Source organism: Lontra canadensis, unplaced genomic scaffold (genome assembly GCF_010015895.1).
Source record: "Lontra canadensis isolate GAN:19392208 unplaced genomic scaffold, GSC_riverotter_1.0 scaffold106, whole genome shotgun sequence".
Lineage (NCBI taxonomy): Eukaryota > Metazoa > Chordata > Mammalia > Carnivora > Mustelidae > Lontra > Lontra canadensis.
In genome coordinates, this window is record NW_022631100.1 from 433,062 (window position 1) to 454,238 (window position 21,177).

At 51.4% G+C, this 21,177-nt stretch overlaps 1 protein-coding gene across 2 annotated transcripts in view; it reads right to left on the reverse strand.

The window, feature by feature from the left end:
* The window catches only part of SUSD4 (sushi domain containing 4), an 83,768-nt gene extending 75,893 nt beyond the window's left edge, over positions 1 to 7,875 (reverse strand). For both annotated transcript variants that reach the window (XM_032838789.1, XM_032838788.1), the window contains exons 1-2: positions 7,746 to 7,875; positions 7,146 to 7,322 (exon numbers count right to left, since the gene is read on the reverse strand). In XM_032838789.1, coding sequence (XP_032694680.1) covers positions 7,146 to 7,287 — 142 coding nt within the window. In that variant the 5' untranslated portion in view covers positions 7,288 to 7,322; positions 7,746 to 7,875. The remainder of the gene's footprint in view (positions 1 to 7,145; positions 7,323 to 7,745) is intronic.
* Between the last annotated feature and the right edge of the window lie 13,302 nt (positions 7,876 to 21,177).

Below are 21,177 nucleotides of genomic sequence, written 5' to 3' on the forward strand. Positions count from 1 at the left end.
ACCATTGATCAAGTTTACGGGCTCTGCAGCTTCCCTCCCTTCTGAGAACAAAAATCTGTTCCCAGAGCCCAGGCCTGCGCGTGGCCGGTGGGCACGTGGTCTGCCCGCAGCCTGCCCGCAGCCCCCCTCCCTGGGGCCTGCGGGGCCTTCCCTCCAGAGTGCAGTCACGGAGGCTCCACAGCTCGTGTGCTCCCAAGTGCGCTGTCATTTCCAAATAACATCAGGAATTATTTTGTTTTCTCTCTCTGATGTTCCCAGTTTACCTTGCTGCAGATTAATAAAGCAATTACAATACTCTCAATTAAGAAGCCATTTTAAAACACACTCTTAATTCCACTTTGTGAGCAACTTGATTATTTGTTTGTTTTCCTTCTTAAGTGGCTAATTCCTTCTGTCTTACAGAAGAAAGCAATCTTTTCCTCAAGGCAGAAGAAATGTTGGGACCAAATCCTTCCCTAAAACTGAGTGTCTTGGGCTCGGACCATCAAATGGGTCTTCCTGCACAGCAAACAGCAGTCTCTATTTTCATCAGCTACCAAACCCTATTGTCACCCCAGAGTTAACCTTCCAGTGGGGGCATCTCCTCACCTGTGTGACCCTCGGGCACAGTTACCCTTTTACCCTTTGATTTATACTAACTCCATTATCGTCTGCATCACACAACTGGGTACATAGATGGCCCAGCCGGGCCCACAGGACTCAGAGGAAAGTCTTGACCCACAGGCCTGGCTCCTAACCTGCTTTGTCTATCCTGTACACCTTAGGAGATCCACCTTGCTGAAGAGGTTTCTTCAAATCGAAGGGAAAAAAAAAGGAGGGGAGAAAAAAATCAAAATCTCATTTTAACCCGATTGTCAAGAAAATCAGAGGTGGGGTAAGGTTCGTGTGAAAACATGCGCACACAACACAGTAATCACCCATTAACAGAAGCTTTTATTGGTGCTTGGCCATATCACAGGGAGAAGGGCCTCACAGAGGAGGGCCAGGAGAGACAATAAGCAGAAGGTGGGATGGGGAACAGCCGCCGCCTACAGAGTCCCAGACTCCGTGGGCCCACCCTGTGCCCCTCGGCAAGGCTGATCCAGACCAGTGCTGTGCCCCTTGCCCACCTCCTCGCTCCTTGGCTGCAGAGCTGCCCGGGGGTGGGGGGGTGTTCATGGGCTTCTGGCTGCTTCCCCTCCTCCCTTCAGAGCTCAAGGCTCAGGCACTCCAGCCTTCACTTTGTCTTGATTGTAGGGTCCTGTGTGGTTGATTTGCTTGGATGTTTTGCCCTCTCCAGTTACAAGAATTCCTTTAATATCAGGCGGGAAGGACCAAAGTCCCTAAATGTTCAGTAACTGTGGCTTACAAAGGGATGCTCACCTTGAAATACAATTTTTTTTAAAAAATGCGTCTAGCGATAGGGATTTCCATGCCTATGGGAAAAGCTTGCAGTAAAATCAATAATTTGGGTCGCTGTGCCTCACTCACCAGCTGGGCAACACCAAGTGATTGCTGATCTTCTGTGCCTCAGTTTCCTTGTCTGTAAAGTAAGGGTCAGTGGCTGCCAGCCTCAGTCAGGGGCCATGGGGATCCACTGGGCTACGACACGCCATCACTGAACACAGCCCGTGTTTAGGAGGTCCAAGGAGGAGTCTGAAGACGAAACGACCCTCAGGGTCCCAGCGCGTCGCACACTGACTGATGATTCGCACACCTACCCAACCCTCAGGTAGTGGCCAGCCCCAAACTCTGCCCCGTCTGTTTCCAGTCGTCCCTGCTTGGCAACAGGCAAACAGCTCATACTTGTGAGAATGCAACAGGAAATTGATGAAACGGCATATCTGAGACAGGAGCTTATGTATTTGGTGTATCTGTCCTAAACGCTGTGGTCGGTTTTGGTGAAATGTGAATGGAAACAAATTAGAAAGGCGCTTTTTCTTCCTTTTCTTTCCCTGAAGGCAGAGACGAGGATCCCAATGGTCCATTTAGATGTACCGTTGCTATGTGTAGTTATTCCAATTGTCAAACACCAAATGGACTTGCAAGATAAGACAAGGAGAGAGAAAAGTAGCCTGGGAAAAATCACCTTTCTCATCACTAACAATATAAAACTAACTTTTATAGTGAATTTAAGACATATGTGGGAAAAAAATCATTTGACACAAGCATTTTGCATCTGAGCTTCTGAGAAGAAACCAGCCCTCCCTTGCCGGGTTCCCCGGGGAGCAGGACCTCGGCCTCTCGCTGTGCATCCCTAGGGCATACATGCACTCACTAAAGACCAGGGCATAGAGGCAAGACAGAGAACCAGCTTTACGGCGAGGTCAAAACCCATCACATTCCTGCAATCACAGACTCAAAGAGAGTCAGAGACATGGGAAGGACTGAGCCAAGGAGAAGGTGTGCACCTGCCCAAAGCCACGTGGATATAGCGGCAGAGGCTGAACTTGACGGCGACTCTGTGAAGAACACGGCCCCTCGTGCTGCAGCAGATCTTCCCGGCCAAAGGGCAAGTCTCCTGGCCTTTGGAAGCTTTTGAAATTTGCCTCCAACGCCAGGGGCAGAGACCGTGGGTGCTTTTCTTTGCATATCCAATCAATATTTACAGGAGAGAGATCTTCACCTATGCTCTTCACTACCCCGCAGGAATTAGAGAATCGCGTACTCCCCTCCACCTCACCACTCAGGCCTCTGAGCGGAGGGATTTGCTGCCTACTGCAGGCAATCCTTCTCATGTCTCAAAAAGCTCTCAGATTCCACCTTGTGGATAAATCGAAAGAGTTTCCATGCTGTTCCCATGTATTAAGGTGGCCTTTTGCTGAAGACACATACTTTGTAGCTTGAGAAGTTGGGACTCGGGCTTACAGATCCAGCGCACTTTGAAACCCTGACTTTTAGACACCACGTTGCATGAAAAGCTCCCACCCTGCCAGGTGAGAAAATCTTCACCATGAGACTCCAATGAGAGAGTGGCATCTCGGAATCAGTGAGCCGACAAAGCGTGCGTCACCTATGCAAGCACGCAGCCCAATGCCACAGCCAGAGCAAGAACTCAAGAAGCCCCATTCCCCGCACTGGGGCCGTAACCCTGACACATGGAGAGGGCAGCTGGGGGTGGGGGGAGGGCCCCAGGTCAGGGATTTGCAAGCAGAAACAGGAAACTAAGCACAGCTCAACAGTATCACACACCTGCCCTAAACCCCTCAGCAAGTGCTCACAGCCTACAGCGAGATGTTTAGAATCCTCACCGGTTTCCGAAGATCCTTACAACAGGGTTCCAACCCACTTGCCCTCCTTACCATCCTGGCTTCCCGCAGGTGTGCAATTCTAGATCAGCCCTGCTCTCCTGGCTCCCCACAGATCTGCTGTTCTGGGTCAGCCCAAACTTCCTGGCTCCCCGAAGGTCTGCTGTTCTGGATCAGCCTGACCCTCCTAAATCCCCACGGGTGTGCTGTTCTAGATCAGCCCTGCTATCCTGGCTCCCTGTAGGTCTGCTGTTCTAGATCAGCCCTGCTCTCCTGGCTTCCCGTGGATCTGCTGTTCTAGGTCAACCTTACTCTCCCTGAATAGGCAAGCAAGTGACTGCCCCCACACTTTTGCACAAGGTGTCTCTCCCTTTGCAGCACTCCAACCATCTCTCCCTCAGACCTCAGCCTAAGGCCCACCTCTGCTCTAGAACCTTTCTTGATTTCACCTCCAACCTCCTAGACCACCTCCAAGTGGAAGTGGCCTTGATAGCCATGAATCTGGCGCTTTAGTGATCACCGGGAGTCATTATTTTCTAAACAATGTGGCAATAATGTGGGGCTCCTTTCTGCTGTCAGCCAGCATCAGCTGAGCCTGTCCTGGATGTCACCACGTGCTGTGCTGAGCGCCTGAGACACAGACGTGACTAAAGTCCGGTTCCTGCCTTCAGTGGGCATCCGGTCCAGCGGATGAGACTGCTTGATGAGGGAGGGTTATACTTGGCACAGTGAGAGCCCAGGTGAGGGGCAGCTCAGTGACCACAGAAATATGAACGAGACTATGGCACTTAAAGTTGTTTTAAAGTGAAACTTTTTCATTGGGCAAAAGAATAGAGAGTAGGAGAGGGTTGTTCTAGGTAAAAGAACATTGGACACATCAGTGCTTGGCACAGGGTATGGATAGGAACTTGGGATTTTTTGAATGAATAAAGCAAGGGCCTGGAAGATTCTGGCATATCCACTTTCACTTACTACGTGCCACACGGTTTCCAGCCACACACCAAACCCAGAAGCAAGGCAGCACCATGCCTATTTTACAGATGAGGATGCTAGGCTTCCAAGGTCTAGGCCCCAAAGCTATGGAGTCGCAGGGCTCCGCCCACTTTCCTGACAACACAGGGATGGGCTAATGAATCTGCCTTCAGGAATGGACTTACAGAGCAAACTCTGAGCCCTCTTCCCTGCAGATAAACACCCAGCAGGTCTCTGCAGGGACAGAGCAGCTGAAACCACACTCCGCGCAGACTCCGGGGACAGCAGGTCCTGTGTCTCCCTGCAAACAAGCTGTTAGTCCTCTAAGCGTATTTGGTCTTAGTGGCCCCAACTGCAGGTCCTTTTCCCTAACTTACAAAAGACAACCTGGAAAGAGCCACCCAAAAGTCATCTCTAGCCAACACAGGCTCATGGATTCTCTCCTAGGACTCAAGAGAACTGAAGTGAGTCTCCCTTTCCAGAACAAAGCGGCTTCTTTGTGACGGAGTTCTTTCCCCCCTTCCTCTGATTATCCTCAATTTCTCTCTACCTAGTTTGGGCTTTCTCTGTATTACGTGCATTGGACACATATTTCTTCCTCCCAGCTGAGACTATCATATCTTACTATTGTGCTGTTTTTTTTTTCCAGTGAAAGCCATCAAAAATGAAAGTCCACATTTTAGAACAGTATCTATTAAACATGCAACTTTTTGATTAACAAACAAACAAAGAAAGGAAAGCACTCTGGGAGGGCTGGTTTCCTGCTCTGGGCACCACGGGAAGATTAGGAGTCCTCTGCTCCCCGCTAGGCCCTTGCATTTGGTAACTGGGAGTGATTCCGGGGTCAGAAACAACACGTTTAAGGACGCCTCAGTCTAAAGCACCGCTCCTCAGCGGGATCCTTGAACTATCAGCCACGTATCACCTGAGAGCTTGCCGGAAATGTGGAATCTCCCCCACCCCAGAACAACTGAACGAGAGCCTACCTTTCAGTAGGATTCCAGGTGACGGAACACACATCAAAGCCTGGGAGGCACAGGTCTAGAATTAAGGGATTTGTTTTCATTACCATCCTGGAGCCTCCACCTGAGTTTCTGCCCTGGAAAAGAAGTCTCTGTACTCTGTACTCCACAGAACGCCCCCCACCCTCTCTACCTGAGTTGTTTATCCATAGAGGAATCATGAAAGGATAAATACTCCCCCAGAAATCACTTTCGCAGCCTGAAGGAGTGAAACGTGGAACAGAGGTGGTGGCTATCCTTTCTGCAGCGTGTGAGTGCCTGAGAAGGAACAGCTAACCCCTCCTCCCTGCTTCTCCTTCAAGGCCTGGATGATGGTGCTTGATGTCTTCTCCCTCCCTCCCTCCAAAGAGGGGATAAAGGACTAATGTGAGCCCAGGGGGCTGAGCTGTGCCCTGAGCTCTGAGATCCTTCAGGAGAATCTCTGTGGACATGAACAGCAGAACCAGGAGCACAGCCCAGTCTGAGAAGTTCACACATCCAGTAACAGTGGGCAAGAGAACCCCAATGATCCGTCACCTATGCGGAAGAAATGGATGGAGGAGATGGAAGGATGGCATGGACCTGGTTGGAGGGTCGAAGCTAGAACCAGGGGAAAGCAATGAAAGAAGAGGGAGGCCCAGCCCCATTTGTGCCCTCCTGCCCACCTGCACCCACGCACCCCAGAAGCAGAGCTAACTCTGGAGCAGCACGGAGGGGCCAACCAGAGCCCCTCAGACCTCACAGTGGCTGGCCTGACCTCCCATTTGACCATGTCCTCTGTGAAGAGGACACCTGTCTCAGACATGTTTCTATAGAACTAAGAGCACCCAAAAGTCACCCCCTGTTAGAAAACCAAAGAAAGCCAAAACAGGTCCCTAGGATGAAGCAAGTATCCTCTCACTAAATCCTGAGACATGCACGCCCCAAAAGCTCCCCCATGCTCCAGACGTCCAGATCTTTCCGCACAATGCCTGAGACCTGGATTCCTCTGCTGTCCCTCCCCACCCCCCTTTACTAGTTTCCCACTCATGTCTCTCCTTGTTCACCTTCACTCTCTGAAACAGCAATATTTTAAACGGGAAATGGTTTATTCATAGCAATCGATACCTGCTTTTCCACCAATTATCATTTATTTATATATGAACAGTAGTTCAGCTAGGAAACATATGAGTCTGCCCTTTCACAGGGGCACATGAGCAAGCTCTCTCAGAAATCCGGAAGGGACAGCAATCAGCTCCCAAATGCAGCCAGGACTCCCTCCCTCCTTCTCCTCCACCAAGGCAGACAGAGCGCCCCCTCCCCCAGATCCCAACACACAGAGGGTCAGCCAGGGATGGGGACCAAGGCTCTCCATTTTCTTTCAGCCAGCTCCCACTTCCCACGGATGCACTCGACTGCATTCCCCTGTAAATCAGACATGGAGATGCAAAGCCATCCCCCAGAAGCACCCCTGACGGGATCCTCTGTGCCCCCCCGCCCCCATACACCCACGCAGCCGTGCAGGAACTCAGCCCCTCCAGAGGTAAAAGTTAACTTCCCGACAGACCCGTCCCTCTGCCAGACTAGCCCGTTCCTCAGACCTTTCACACTCACAAGGGGGGTGGGGGAGTTGGCAACTTGCCTTGGCTTCTGACAGCTGACACCTGGTCCCTGTCCGCTGAGGGTTCCGACACCAGGCACAGGCCCACAAACGCGCGCTCAGCACAGAAGTGCCCACTCCCCCTCTCTGGCTCGCCCGCGGCCCAGGTGAGGGTAATGGGCCCGCTCGTTTTGCCCCATTCCGAGGAGCCTGGCTGCGGGCCGCTGGGCAGCTCCAGGCACCATGCGGCTGTGCATGCGCCCTGAGCGCGCCGCGCGCAGGCATCGGAGAAACTCCGGGGGTCCCGGCGGAGGGTGGTCTCCGGCTGGCGCCCACCCCCGCGCCGCGGGCCCTGCGGTCACTCACCTCCCGTGAGCTGAGCGGGGCCGAAGCACAGAGCCAGCTGGATCCACAGGACCGCGGCCAGCAGCCTGCGAGGGGGCGGCGGCGGCTGCTGCTGCTGCTCCAGAAATCCGTCTCCCGGGCTCGGGTTCATTCCATGATGCATCTTTCGTCCACGCACCGCATCCGGCTCGCAGGCGCCTGCAATCAGGAGCGGACGCGGCGGTGCCTGGGCCCCGGGGCCGAGGGGCCGCGGGGCCTCCCCTCCTCCGTCCCCCTCCCTGCGGGAACCCCCCTCCCGGCCCCCACTGGCATCACCTCCCACCTCCCTACCCGGCGCGCGCAACCCGAGGCAGCGCGGCCGGGCGCCGCGCGGGTGGACGGCGGGGGAGGGGCGGCCGGGCCGGGGTTGCGCGGGGACCGCGGCCGCTAAGTCCGCAGCATCCCCGCGTCTCCTGCTGGACCCGCACTTTTCCCCGGGCCTATGCGTTGTCACTCTCGGGCACCTCGCGGCGCGGCAGCGGGTCCCCGCGCGACCTACCCCTCCGCTCCGGGTCCTGCCCCGGGGTCGCGGGGGGTCCCGGCGCGGCGGCCCCTCCCTGGCCCGCGGGCTCCCGCGCTTACCTGCGGGGCTCCTCTGGCAGCTTCCTTCCCGCCTCCGCCGCCTCCCCGCGCCGCTCCGACCCGCATCTGTGCGCGACCTCTGCCGCCGCCGCCGCGAGAGCCAGACGGAAGCCTCGGCGGCGCCCGCGCCCGCCCCCCGCCCGCGCCCCCCCCTCCGGCTCCCGGGGCGCTCGGGCTCGGGGGGTGGGGACGCCGGCCCGGCCGCGCGCCCGCCACCTGAGCTCGAGAATGCGGCGGCGCGGACGGCGGCGGGGGCGCGCGGCAGGCGGGGGCGCGTAAGGGAACGCGGCCTGCCGCGGAAGCCTGCGCGCGAGGGGCGGGGCCGCCGCGGCACCACGACCAATCGGAATCCCGCGCGCCTGCACCTGCCTGCCCCGCGGCGGGGCGGCCTCCCACCCACGCGGGGGGCCAGCTACGTGTCAGTCCTCGGTCCCCGCGAAGGCTCCGCGTGTCCCTTTGGGGCCCGCGTGGCGACCGAAGCGGCTGAGACTCTCTCCCCCTCCCAGGGCACCCCGGCGTTTGCCCTTCAGGATCCGCTGGGGCGCCGATCCGAGGCCCGAGCCTTGGAGCTGCCCTGGCCTCTCCCAGCGTCTGCGCCGCCTGCGCGGGAGCTGCTGTCCCGCGGGGGAACTGAGCGGGGTGGGGGTGCGGTCCTTGCAGCTGGAGAAGACTGGGTACCCGGGGAAGGGAGGCCTCTGGAGGGGTGGGCCTTAACCCGAGGGGGTCGGGTGTTGGCTCCCAGTCCTCAGGGGGTAGCCTGAGCCTCCGCGCGGCTCTTGGAGCACAACCCGGCACCCGCATAGGGGTGGCCCATTCCCCCGACCCCTTTCTCCTCCTCCCACCGCCCCGCCCGAGGCTGGTCTCCCTCTAGTTGAGGGGTGAACTAAGGTGGTGATGCAGGCAGGCGGCAATTCACATCCGGGGCTCCCCATTATCCCGCAGCAGTTTGCGCCCTGAAAACCATGTTCATGATACCACCAGCAAATTCATTCCGATTCTAATCGGGTTTCTATTTATTTATTTGTTTAGGCTTTGTCAAATTGAGATGGCCGCTTTGCACACCGTAGGTTTGAGACTTTGGCACAAGTTAATTCCTGCTAACACGGTCTCACTTTGGGGATTCTGGAATCTGAGTTGGGCACCATTCCACATTTCGGAGGTCCTATAACTGACCTCTGCCGTTTGAATACTTATTCCAATTTTTTTTCCTCAGTAAGCCATCAAATCAACAAAGCTGAGAAATATTTGACCATGCATATGTTTTTACTGTAGTAAGAGGTCTATATGTATGTATATACTACTGAACTCTGTTCTTCAACGAACGCACAACCCATTTGTACAGAGACCATCAGGATTGAAAAGAACACACACGTTTTTCTGGTCCAAACACGGGATCTATGCTGGAGTCCCCTGACATTTCTAATAAGGGTCATTCCGCCTCATGGAATACTTCCTGAGGGAGCCTGGTACATTTGCCAACACCTCTCTTAGAAAAGCCTCCCCAGCAAATATAGTTTCTGACATGCACATGATGCAACTGAGAAGTTATTCTGAATAATTTGCTTCTGTTCATGCAACATAAGAAAAACAAACATTAGGGTGGCCACCACAACACCCCAGCTGGTGAGTTTTCTACAGGACCTTTTGTGTTGGTCTGCTAAAACAGCCCTAACCATGTAGCCGTCGTGGGGTCATGCCCAAGACAGGCCTATCTTCTCAGTTTTGGAGGCCAGCCACTCAAGATCAAGGTGTCAGCACGTTTGGTTTCTCCTGAGGCCTGTCTCCCCAGCATGAGGGGAGTGGCTTTGTGCCCATGTCCCTGACTGACCACAGTGCAGCGGCCCAACTTCAACTCTGTGGTCCCTGTGCTATTTTCCCTCACTTTTCCCTTCCATCCCCCAGCCTCTCCCTGCACACTACGAGATATTTTTCAAAACTTAGTGAATCTCTTTTGGGGGAAAAAAACTATAATTTCACTTTCAGTGGCCAACAGTATTTCATTCAGAATGTGTTACTTGAGCACCAGCTGTGAACAGGATGCTGTGCAAGGCACTGGGGAGGAAAAAGTGATCACAGAACACAAAACATCCATGCCCTTTGAGAACTTACGTTCCGGTGAAGGAAGACACACTAAACCAACAAAGGAAAGCACTGGGTCTGTCAGGAGCTGTTAAGTGCTGGGCAGAATAATAAATATGTAATATGATAGATATATAATAAATATAAATCATAAATTGGGGAATGGGTGGAAGAGGGATGGAGGTGAAGTCCAGGCTAAGGCAGCGTAATGAAGCGATCCAGTACACAGTCACTTGGACTGGTTACTCCTCTCTCGGCGTCTCTGCTCCACAGAGTCACTCAGGGGCCCGGATACCTTCTGCATCGTTGCTCTGCCCTCCCCCTAAGATAATGTCTTCATGCAGATAGCTGTAGCCAGATCCCTGGCATGTCCAGGTTCCAGCCTGAGGAAAGTGGTCAAGAAGGGAAGCCTAAGGCCAACATTTCCTTCCAGGCGAGTGAGTTACACCAGTCACTCACGGGAACCTGCTCACGAGGCTGTACCTGCTTGCAAGGGAAGTTGGGAAGGTCGTCTTCATCAGGCAACCAGGTGACCAGAAAGAAGAGAGGGGCCTGGTGTGGTCAGGGGGATCTTCCAGTCCATCCCATGTTCTGTGTGAGGAAAGAGGTGGGATTTTTTAAAAATAAACAGGGGAGCTGGGGGTACTTTCAAGGGAAGACCTGAAAGAGGTAAAAGAGGGAGCCATACAGTTTTCTGACGGGAAAGCATTTCCAGGCAGAAGAGACACATGCAGGAAACAGAAGGGACATCAGGAGGGCTGGAGTGGGTAGGTGACAGGGAGACCAGGGACGAAGGTCAGAGAAGTCACCTGGCCAAGTAGGCCTCTGAGGCCTTGGCTGTGGTCCAGCTTTCACTCAGAGTGGCAAGAGAAGCCATGGGAGATCTGCGAGCAGAAGTCTTGAACAAGAAGGGGCCATAAGACCTGATGTCCAGCTTCAGGCTGACCAACGCACCCCACCACTCCGCACCCTGTGGTCCCTTCTGCCTCCCTCCTGCATTATCCCTGAGGCTCAACCCTCACCACAAGACATCACCTCCAAGAGATGGACCACCAGTTTTCCAACACCCACCTTCCATCCCTCCACAACTGCACGTGGCACAGACTGTGACGGGGGCTTGCCTGCCCATGCCTCTGACTAGATCATGAGTTCTCAGTGCAAGAACTGTGCTCACCTGTTTGGTCCACCTGTGGCTAAGCACATAGCTGGGACCCCAGTAGAGAAATCAGAACTTGTCTTCCCAGATTATTTAATTACTATTAGAAGGAAAAAGGACTGTGCCTACCAAGCTCTCCCTGACATTGAAAACCAGAGACTGGAGCCCATTGACCTGTCTTCTCTCTGAGTTTCCTGAATCCTGCACCTCCAGGGAAATATACGTCTAACCACAACCCATGAAAAAGCTCAGAACATGCTAGAACATTAACCTAGCTCTGCATGGAAGCCATGCTTGAATGGAGATCTAGAATTTTCAAAGAACCTGATGCGCCCTCTGAGAGGAGAAGAGCTACAGCCTGGGGTGGGGAACAGGAGGAGTACACCTAGTCACCTCCCACTCACTTGGCTGTCATGCCAAGTGTCCTGTTGGGTACGGATGCATTCCACTGGTGCGCTAGGAATGGAGGCTACAGGTGGGGAGAAGATACAGTCTTTGTCTTCAAAAGTCTATAGTCCGTGGAGATTGCTGACAAATAAAAATGCAGTTAGTGTCATGGGACAGATGTAAGACTGGAGGGCACATAGGACCTGTGTGAATAACTTGGAGGGAAGTCAGGAAGGGACTGTTCCCCACTGGCCCGCAGGTACATGGAAAGCACCCAGCATCATGAATCTATCACAGTACGCCAACGATGACAGCAGATATGGCTTCACCCGTGTCACACGGGCTTCAGATATAAGTGTGACAACACTGGGTGTTTGGGGACAACACAGCGGAAAGGGAATCCCCATGTTCCGCTGTAGGAGCGTAAGTTGCTGTCTATTAACCACGTCTTTGTTTTCCGTGTTCCGACATGTTGACACGGGGCCTTGCTGACCATGGAGAGACGGCCCCTCCCCGAGATTAGTAAACCAGAGCCCACACACCCCACCACCACCTCTACAGGCTCTCACACTCTGGCCCACCCCTGGCCTCCCCGCCTCCCGGCCACCTGGGGCTGCCCTGTGTGTCCCTTGAGACTTCCATGACTCCTGTTTCTAGAAAACCATGAGTGGGACAAGCTTCTTCCTGCCTGATGGTCATTTCCTCCATCTGTGCGTCCAACCACAGTGCACAGCCACAAAGCCTGGGCTCCCTTAAAGTGTGCATGCCTCTTGGAGGGCAGCAGGCCAAGCCTCAGCTCCCAGAAGGAGCTCTGGTAGCTAAACGATGAGGCTCACACCTGGGAAGCAGCTGGGGTGGGTCCCATTCTCATTAACTGGTCACATTCATGGCTGGTATTCTATGATGGTGGGAAATTGGGAGCAGCCTGGTGCAGGGGAAGGCACTTGGGGGAGCCCTGCAGCCCCCATCTAAGCGTGTCTCCCTAATGGACAAGCTGAGACACGATGGGGCCAACGCCACAGGAGTGGCTCCCTCTCTCCCCGACAGCCTGGGGTGGTGATGCGCAGCAAGGGGGCCTCGGAGGTAAAGTCTGGCTCCTCCATGGCGGTCACTCAGGGACACAGGCACAAAGCCACTTAGCTGTCTGAAGTTCGTGGCTTTCGGGAGCCTCTGGTAGTGCTTTCAGAAAGACCTTCAGGGGTTAATTACATTAAAAGTGTTATCTTCCTGACTTTTTTTTTTTTCATTTCATCTATCACCTTGCCTTGTCTCCTGTTTTAAGATTCTTCCCTTTAAAGCCACCATCAGCGCAGCACAAACCACTTACTCAACGTTCACCCAGCATTCATTCAGCTCCCTCACAAACCTAACCCTGCAGCTCTTACACATGGCATCTGCTTATTCGTTCGGCAAATACGTCTTCCGTCCAGTGCTGAAGATGCTCTCCGGGCCATGGAGATCCAGGACGGAACAAACCAATGATGCTGGCCCTCCTGGAGCACACATTCCACAGAGGGACACCGGCCGTGACTCATCCCCACTCCCCATGCTTCCACCCCAGAAAGGATGTCCTTTACCTGGGACGTTCCTGATGTTTCAGGACTTTTCTTCTGGAAATGGCTGCCATCTACTAGGTATCTCTAAGTTGACAGAGAGCAGGAACAAGGTCTTAATCTTCACATCCATCATCACGCCAAGGACAACGATTATTGGCTGAATGAAGGAAGGGCGTGTCTTTCCACAGAAACACAACCAGTGTGGCCAAAGCAGGCACTGGACATGCTTCAGTGAGTGATAGGGATGTTTTCTCGGGGGACTTCCTGGCAGAGGACTTTGTAAATATTCACAGAGCCCCCACGTGTAGCCCTGCAGTGGACCTGGTACCACCAAGAACAGGGGTGAGTGCGGTCATGGGGCTGTCCTCAGTGGGGATGAGAGTTCTCAGTGGGGATGTCCATCCGGTCAGGGAGGTCAGAGAAGGCTCCCCTGGGACCAAGACTTCAAGAAGAAGCCCCGTTCCGTGTGGAGGGGGGGACAGTTACTGATGTTGCCCAGAACAGTGGCCATGTAGAGACCCAGATGGGTAGACCAAGGTGCCTCTGGCCATTTCCTGCTGACAGTAGCCTGGCTGAGACCCTGCCCCAGCTCTCCGTGTGGGTGCCCGGGCTGGAACTGGGGGACAGGGGAGGGCCGAGGGTGCCCACCCAGCTGCTAACTCCAGCAAAGGGCTCACGTGCACGGGCATTATGCTACATGCAGACCCAGTGGACCACCTGGGCCAGACCCCATGGCACAGTGGTCCTCCCTTGTTCAGAGTTTCCTGAAAAACACTTTTCTTTTGAAGTTAAAAACCCCAGGCTCAAATGTAACCAACCAGGGGAGGGAAAGACAGACTTTAAAAACTACATGCTTTTTATTAAGTTTTAACAAACTTAAACTTCAGACTTAAACTTCAGAAAAACTTCAACAAAATGCCTGTTCTCTTGAGGATGATAAAGTGACCCCTTATTGGGTACGTGATGATGTGCAACTCTTCCCCCCACGTTTCTACCAGAAAAACCTCTCTGGATGTTTAGCATTACAAACTCTTTCCAATAAGATTCCAAAAGTAATGGGGGGTTAAGGGGGTAGGAGAAGAGTAAATGAAACAAGATGGGATTGGGAGGGAGACAAACCATAAGTGACTCTTAATCTCACAAAACAAACTGAGGGTTGATGGGGGGAGGGGTGTTGGGAGGGGGGGTGGGGTTATGGACATTGGGGAGGGTATGTGCTATGGTGAGTGCTGTGAAGTGTGTAAACCTGGCGATTCACAGACCTGTACCCCTGGGGATAAAAATATATTATATGTTTATAAAAAATAAAATTTAAAATAATAATAATAATAATAGTAATAATAATAAAGATTCCAAAAGTAAGTAACTGTGCCGTTTTGTGTGTCTGGGTCCCCATTAGCTCGGAAAGTGCTATTTTGACTCTTCCTTTTCTTCACAAGAATTGGCTAATTACCATCTGCTTTTAATTGCACAAAGGTGACAAATGGGAAAACCATGAAAATCCTGAGGTGCCGCTCCACCGCCAATGCTTAAAATCCTCTCCTGCTCCCCTTGACCACACTCGATTCCACAGCTCTGGGTTGGGTCCTCACTCCACCACCACGGGGCACCCCATCTGTGCCCCCTGTATATCCCGTGTGTGCCCGCGGGAGGCCAGCCCCACCTGCGCGACAGCCGCACGGGGTTGGCAGGGACCGTGCTCACAGGGATGCTTCCGCATCCACTCCACCTGCTTACGCGCGCGGAAGCTCCCACGTGGAAGGTTCCACTCGGGCGTAAATGCTGGCCTCCATGGAAACCTGACTTTCATGGTGCCAGGCTCGTATCCCACGATTTTCTTTTTTTAAAGAAGTTTACGGACTACAGTTTTCACTCTTTGTAGGGCATGAGCCTGAGGTTTCCGTTGACCGCCCTGGGTGTTCACATAAGATTGTTTTTCCTTCACTGTTTGGTGGCTCTTGGATTGTTAACGCGTCCGTGTCTTGCGTGCGGGCTTGGAGAGTGGCTCTGCGCCGTATTTGTAGATACTGTTACTCTGGGGCATCTGTGTTCTTGGGCGAGGTGAAGAAAACATGGGGCAGGCATGAAATACTGAATTTCTGTGAAACTATTCCAAAGCTGCATTTGGAAAATTCGTAATTTACCCTCATATCCAGCCAGTGAGAAAAACACCTTGGACCCAAAAATCATCTTATTAAAAAAGGTGATCTCAAAGCAATGCAATAGAAATATACCATGATATATATTATATATGGGGCAATTTTAAATTTACTAGTAGCCATATTAAAACAAGCAGTATGTGAAATTAACTTTGACAATGTATTTTCTTTCTTTCTTTTTTTAATTTAAGAGAGAGAGAAAGAGAGAACAGGCAGGGGGAGCAGCAGGCAGGGAAAGAACCAGATTCCCTACTGAGCAGGGACACGGATCTGGGGCTCCATCCCAGGACCCCGGAATCATGACTTGAGCCGAAGGCAGACGCTTAACCATCTGAGCCACCCAGGCACCCCAATAATGTATCTTCTTTAGTTCCTTTTTGTGTTTGAAATAGCATCCTGGGCGCTTAATGGGCTCCATTTGTGAAGCGTCTGCCTTCAGCTCAGGTTGCGATCCCAGGGTCCTGGGTGGGAGCCTGCCATTGGGCTCCCCGCTCAGCGGGGAGTCTGCTTCCCCCTCTCCCTCTGCCTGCTCATGCTCTCTCTCTCTCTTTCTCTCAAATAAATAAATAAAATCTTTAAAAAAAAAATAGCATCTCGGGGCTCCTGGGTGGCTCAGTGGGTTAAAGCCTCTGCCTTCCACTCAGGTCATGATCCCAGGGTCCTGGAATCGAGCCCTGAATCAGGCTCTCTGCTCAGCAGGGAGCCTGCTTCCCCCCATCCCCCGCCGCCTGCCTCTCTGCCTACTCGTGATCTCTGTCAAATAGATAAATAAAATCTTAAAAAAAAAAAAAAAAAGCATCTCAAGTAACCAGTATACAAAAGTGTTGAGATATTTGGTGTACTCTCACAGTCAGTTTTTGAACTCCAGCGTGCGTTCTAGAACACTCAACAGTTGGAACCACCCACAAAGTAGCTCCGAGAGCCAGGAGCGGTGCTGAGAGAGAACTTGAAGTGGCCAGAGCCAGCTTCCCAGGAAGCACATAGAGCATACTCCCATTTCCGAGATTAATCTGAATTGTGCAGTCTGAGCATGTTTGCCATATTTTCCAAAACTCCAACAAATGAAAAACAGGGGTCTCAGATCTTTATTTGGCAGAAGGCCCAAATTCTGGGGCATCCAGGGAAATGCATTGGGGATTTTCCTGCCAAATAAAAAGAAAGTTGATTGTTTGCAGTATGGAGGAATGCCTGGCAGCTTAGCATTAGGAAAACATCTCTTTCATCTGCTCCAGGGGGAGGAGCCCATCATCTCCCCAGGGCTCCATCCAATGCCTGCCCTCCTCTGCTATGCTCCAAGCTCTCTAGCCTCCTTGGCAGCCCTCAGAGGAAATATGTCTCCTCCCCCACCTCAGTCCAGTCCCTTCCAGGCATTTTATCTGTTGTTCCTCATCTCCAAGTACCTCATCTCCAAAACTGCTGCTCCATGGAGCTGGTCACTGCCGCTCACTCCTGCCCAGGCTTCTCCAGGAGAAGACCCTCAGGTCCTGGTCCCTCGACCTCTGACCTGGCCCCTCCTGGCCCCCAGGGCCTGTCCAGGTTCACCTTCCTTTTTGCTCACCTGGATCACTGAACCGATCTCCTTACTGGTCCCTCTCCAATCCTCATTTCTCCCCAGTTTGCCCCTCACACTGCTGCCAGGCTGAGTTGCAAAATATAGACCCACTCAGGTCACTTCTTTCAGTTTCCAGACACTTCTGGACCCCTCCCTGTTGTCTACACAGTAGATTTTCAGCCCTCTCTATAAGTAGAACTTCAGTTCTCTTCAATGAGGTGTTACCAAGAGCCCCAGGCTGTAGAGCAGGTAAAGCGTGAGCTGCTCTGGGGGCAGAGGGGCAGAGGAGGGGCAGGGACAGAGGCCTCTGGGCTGCAAAGCTGCCCACCTGGCCTGGGGCACACAGCAGCTGCCACAATCCTGGAGTGGGAAGCTCTGCTCCCAGCCAGACATGGAGGTCCTCATGGAAGCCAGGCACAGCCACAGTCCTGGTGTCATCACCTGGGATCCCGGCTGCCCCTAACTTTCGTACCAATAGCGCCTTGCGTGGAACCCTCCCGACCGACAACTCAGATGAACTCATCTTCTGAACTGGGCCTCTCTCCTCTAGGGATTCCATTAAAGTCACTAACCACTTGTCACATCTGTGTCCCAGATGTGTTTCTCCTGGCAACGTGGTGGGCAAGGGCTCCAGATGACCTTCTAACCCTGTGCCACGATCAAGTTAACACTGTGCCCTTCATTCAGTCAGCAACAGGGGGGGAGCATCTCCAGCTCCTGAGGAATTCTGAGAACCCCCTGGGGGAAGCAAGAGGCCAAGAGCCCACAAGTGGGAATTTGACTCCTTGGGTTCTTGGCCTGGCTTTGTGCCAAACTTGGGTCTTTCCATTCATCCCTACACTGCTACAGTCTTACTCCTCTTGGAATAATCATAAAGATAATTCTAATATTTATCAGGCAGCAACCACATGCCAGGCACTGCTGTAAGCATTTTTCATGGATTAACTCATTTTTGCTTTACAGAACGAAGCACAGTGTTTACTGGACGGAACTCCCCTTTCCCAGTGATATTTGGAGCTGAAATCCACGGACGATCTCCAGCAGGGATGAAGAAGCCAGAACTTGAGCAGCGAAGTATCCAGTCGAGGGGACTCTGCGGGTTGCTGGCAGGGCTCCTCGCCCTTGGATGCCTGTGCTCCGTCCCCCATAACCCTGTTCTGCAGTGACAGGAAGTGGCTGGTACTGGCTGCAGCCCGATTTCCAGGCAGAAAAGTTTCCTAGGTGTTTTCCAAAGCTTTAACTAGAGCTAGGACACTTGGGTGTCAGCATGACTCAGTTCATACCTAAATAGCTCTTAATTTAAATTATTCCATTTCAGATGGAATTTGATTTTTTTTTTTAAATCACCTCTTAGTAAAAATTCACATCACAAAGGCATTTTTCTGGTGATGATATAAGTAGCACCAACAGAAATCTCAGGCTTCTGTTCCCATCCGAATGTGCTGATGGGTCCCTCTGAGGCTGCACTGTAGGTACATGGCCAGGTCTCAGATTTGTCTTAAGGACATGTTATCAATTCCTACCAGGCCTGCCTGGGAGGATTGGTGCAAAGTTGGAACTCACAGGGTCCTGCTTGGTCCTCTCCTGTCTAAGGAGTGACCATATTTAGAGAATATTGCCCAGAATTTTTCCCCACTGTACCCCAGACAAAGGAGCATAGCCAAGACCCACAGCACAGGATGAATATGGAATTACCCTAATTCCATTCTTTTCTTAAGCTGGGAAATCTGCAGAAACTTCTGTAAGCCCATATATTCATTTAAGTCTCACAATTCTTAACTGAGGCCTCTCAGGACATCAACATAACATTTACTACTGCACTGAAGTGCAAAGCCCTTAGGGATAACTTTATCTCGCCCTCAGGACAGCTCCTCTCCTCCATTCCCCTTTTCCAGAACGTCAGAGACCACACAGATGGAGAGTGGCCAAAGACACTCAGACTCACCTTTCCAGGATCAGATCCAGTGCTTTTCCCTAGACCTTAGGGAACCTCACCAAGGAAAAACAAGCTCTCTCTTCCCAGATGACATGTTACTTTATATGGAAAACCCAAAAGACTCCACCCCCAAAGTACTAGAACTCATACAGCAATTCAGTAATGTGGCAGGATAAAAATCAATGCACAGATATCAGTGGCTTTCTTATACACTAACAATGAAAATACAGAAAGGGAAATTAGAGAATCAATTCCATTTACTTTAGCACCAAGAACCATAAGATACCTGGGAATAAACCTAACCAACGAGGTAAAGGATCTATACATGAGGAACTACAGAACATTCATGAAAGAAACTGAAGAAGACACAAAAAGATGGAAAACCATTCCATGCTCATGGATCAAAGAATGAACCTTGTTAAAATGTCTATACTGCCCAGAGTAATCTAAACTTTCAATGCACCCCGATCAAAATTCCACCGGCATTTTTCGAAGTGCTGGAACAAAAATCCTAAAATTTGTATGGAACCAGAAAAGACCCGAATCACTAAGGAAATGTTGAAAAAGAAAAACAAAAGTGGGGGCATCACGTTGCATGATTTCAAGCTATATTACAAAGCTGTGATCACCAAGACAGTATGGTACTGGCACAAAAACAGACACACAGACCAGTGGAACAGAGTAGAGTCCAGATATAGACCCACAACTTGACAGAGCAGGAAAAAATATACAGTGGGAAAAAGACAGTCTCTTCAATAAATGGTGCTGGAAAAATTGGACAGCTTTGTATGAAACTCAACCATTCTCTTACACCATACACAAAGATAACCTCGAAATGGATAAAAGACCTCAACATGAGGCAGGAATCTATAAAAATCCTAGAGGAGAACATGGGCAGTAACCTCAACATCAGCCACAGCGCCTTCTTTCAAGACACGTCTACAAAGGCAAAGGAAACAAAAGTGAAAATGAGCTTTTGGGACTTCAATCAAGATCAAAACTTCTTCACAGCAAAGGAAGCAGTCAACAAAACAAAGAGGGAACCCATAGAATGGGAGAAGATATCTGCAAATGATACTACAGACAAAGGGTTGATATCCAAGATCTGTAACGAACTCCTCAAACTCAGCACCCAAAAACCAGATAATCACATCAAAAAATGGGCAGAAGACATGAACAGATACTTCTCCAAAGAAGACATACAAATGGCTAACAGACAGAAGAAAAAATGTTCATCATCATTAGCTATCAGGGCGATTCAAATCAAAACCACATTGAGATACCACCTTATACCAGTTAGAATGGCCAAAATTAACAGGACAGGAAACAACAAGTGTTGGAGAGGATGTGTAGAAAAGGGAACTCTCTTACACTGTTGGTGGGAATGCAAGCTGGTACAGCCACTTTGGAAAATAGTGTGAAGATTCTCAAAAAATTAAAAATAGAGCTTCCCTATGACCTGCAATAGCACTGCTGGGTATTTACCCCAAAGATACAGATGCAGTGAAAAGGAGAGCCATCTGTACCCCAATGTTCAAAGTAGCTGTTAGGGTCTGTAATCGAAGGAGCGAGACTGATACAAAGCGAAGGTCAAGCAAAGCTTTATTTCACACCAAGCATTGAGAATCAAACTGACCGGTCAGGGCCGTCTCTTGCAAAGAGGTGACCCCTCCCAGCCTCACAGACTAACTTTTATAGAGGTAGTTTAGCTGGGCTATACACAGGGGGCCAATGAGATTGCAATACACAGAAAAAACTGCACAGTCATGCTAAGTCTGCCACACACAGAAAAAAAAACCAAACTGCTAGGTAACACACAGGTGGCCAATTGAATTTCAATTTACCCTAGTAGATATATGCGCGCCCAACTGATTGGATGTCTTCACCTGGCCTGACCCGCCCTTGTATCTAGGCTTTGCAAGTAAGTTCCTCTGGGAGGGGCAGGGTCAAGCTAAGTTTACTGCATAGGGTCAATCTAAGTTGACTACATAAACACAAAATGACTCCCTCTGGCCAACCAGGCCCTTACATTCCCCCCTTTTCTTTGGAGATTAGTCAAATCCTTGACTTTTCAGCCAGTTCTATGTTCTCTGGTTGTAAGGGGTTATATTGAGCATGTAAGTCTAACATTTTTATTGCTCTAGTTTTCTTTTGTACAAATGACACTAGTGCATAGTCGGCTGATGAGTTAGCCATTTACCGCTTCATAGAACCTTTTCCATTTTTTCCTAATTTCCTTCATCTAATTTCCTACCTATACTTTACATAAACAGGTAACAATAGGAGCAACAATAAACTCATAGTCTTTGAGTCTTAGCTTTAGTCCATGGTCAGTGGGGTCCATTGGCTGTGGCTTCTACCTCTGGGGGGCGTCTTCGTCCTCGGCTCGTTTGATGTGACCTGTGTGAATCCAGGCCCTGATGCCTTCTACTTTTACTGCCATGGGAGTGGTCAGGATAACAGTAAATGGTCCCTTCCAGTGAGGCTCCAAGTTCCCCACTTGATAGCGACGTATCCAAACCAAGTCCCCGGGTTGGTAAGGATGTGGTTCCACCTCCGTCTCCATCCCAGTGTGGGCAGTCTGGATCCCTGCATGGGCTTTTTTTA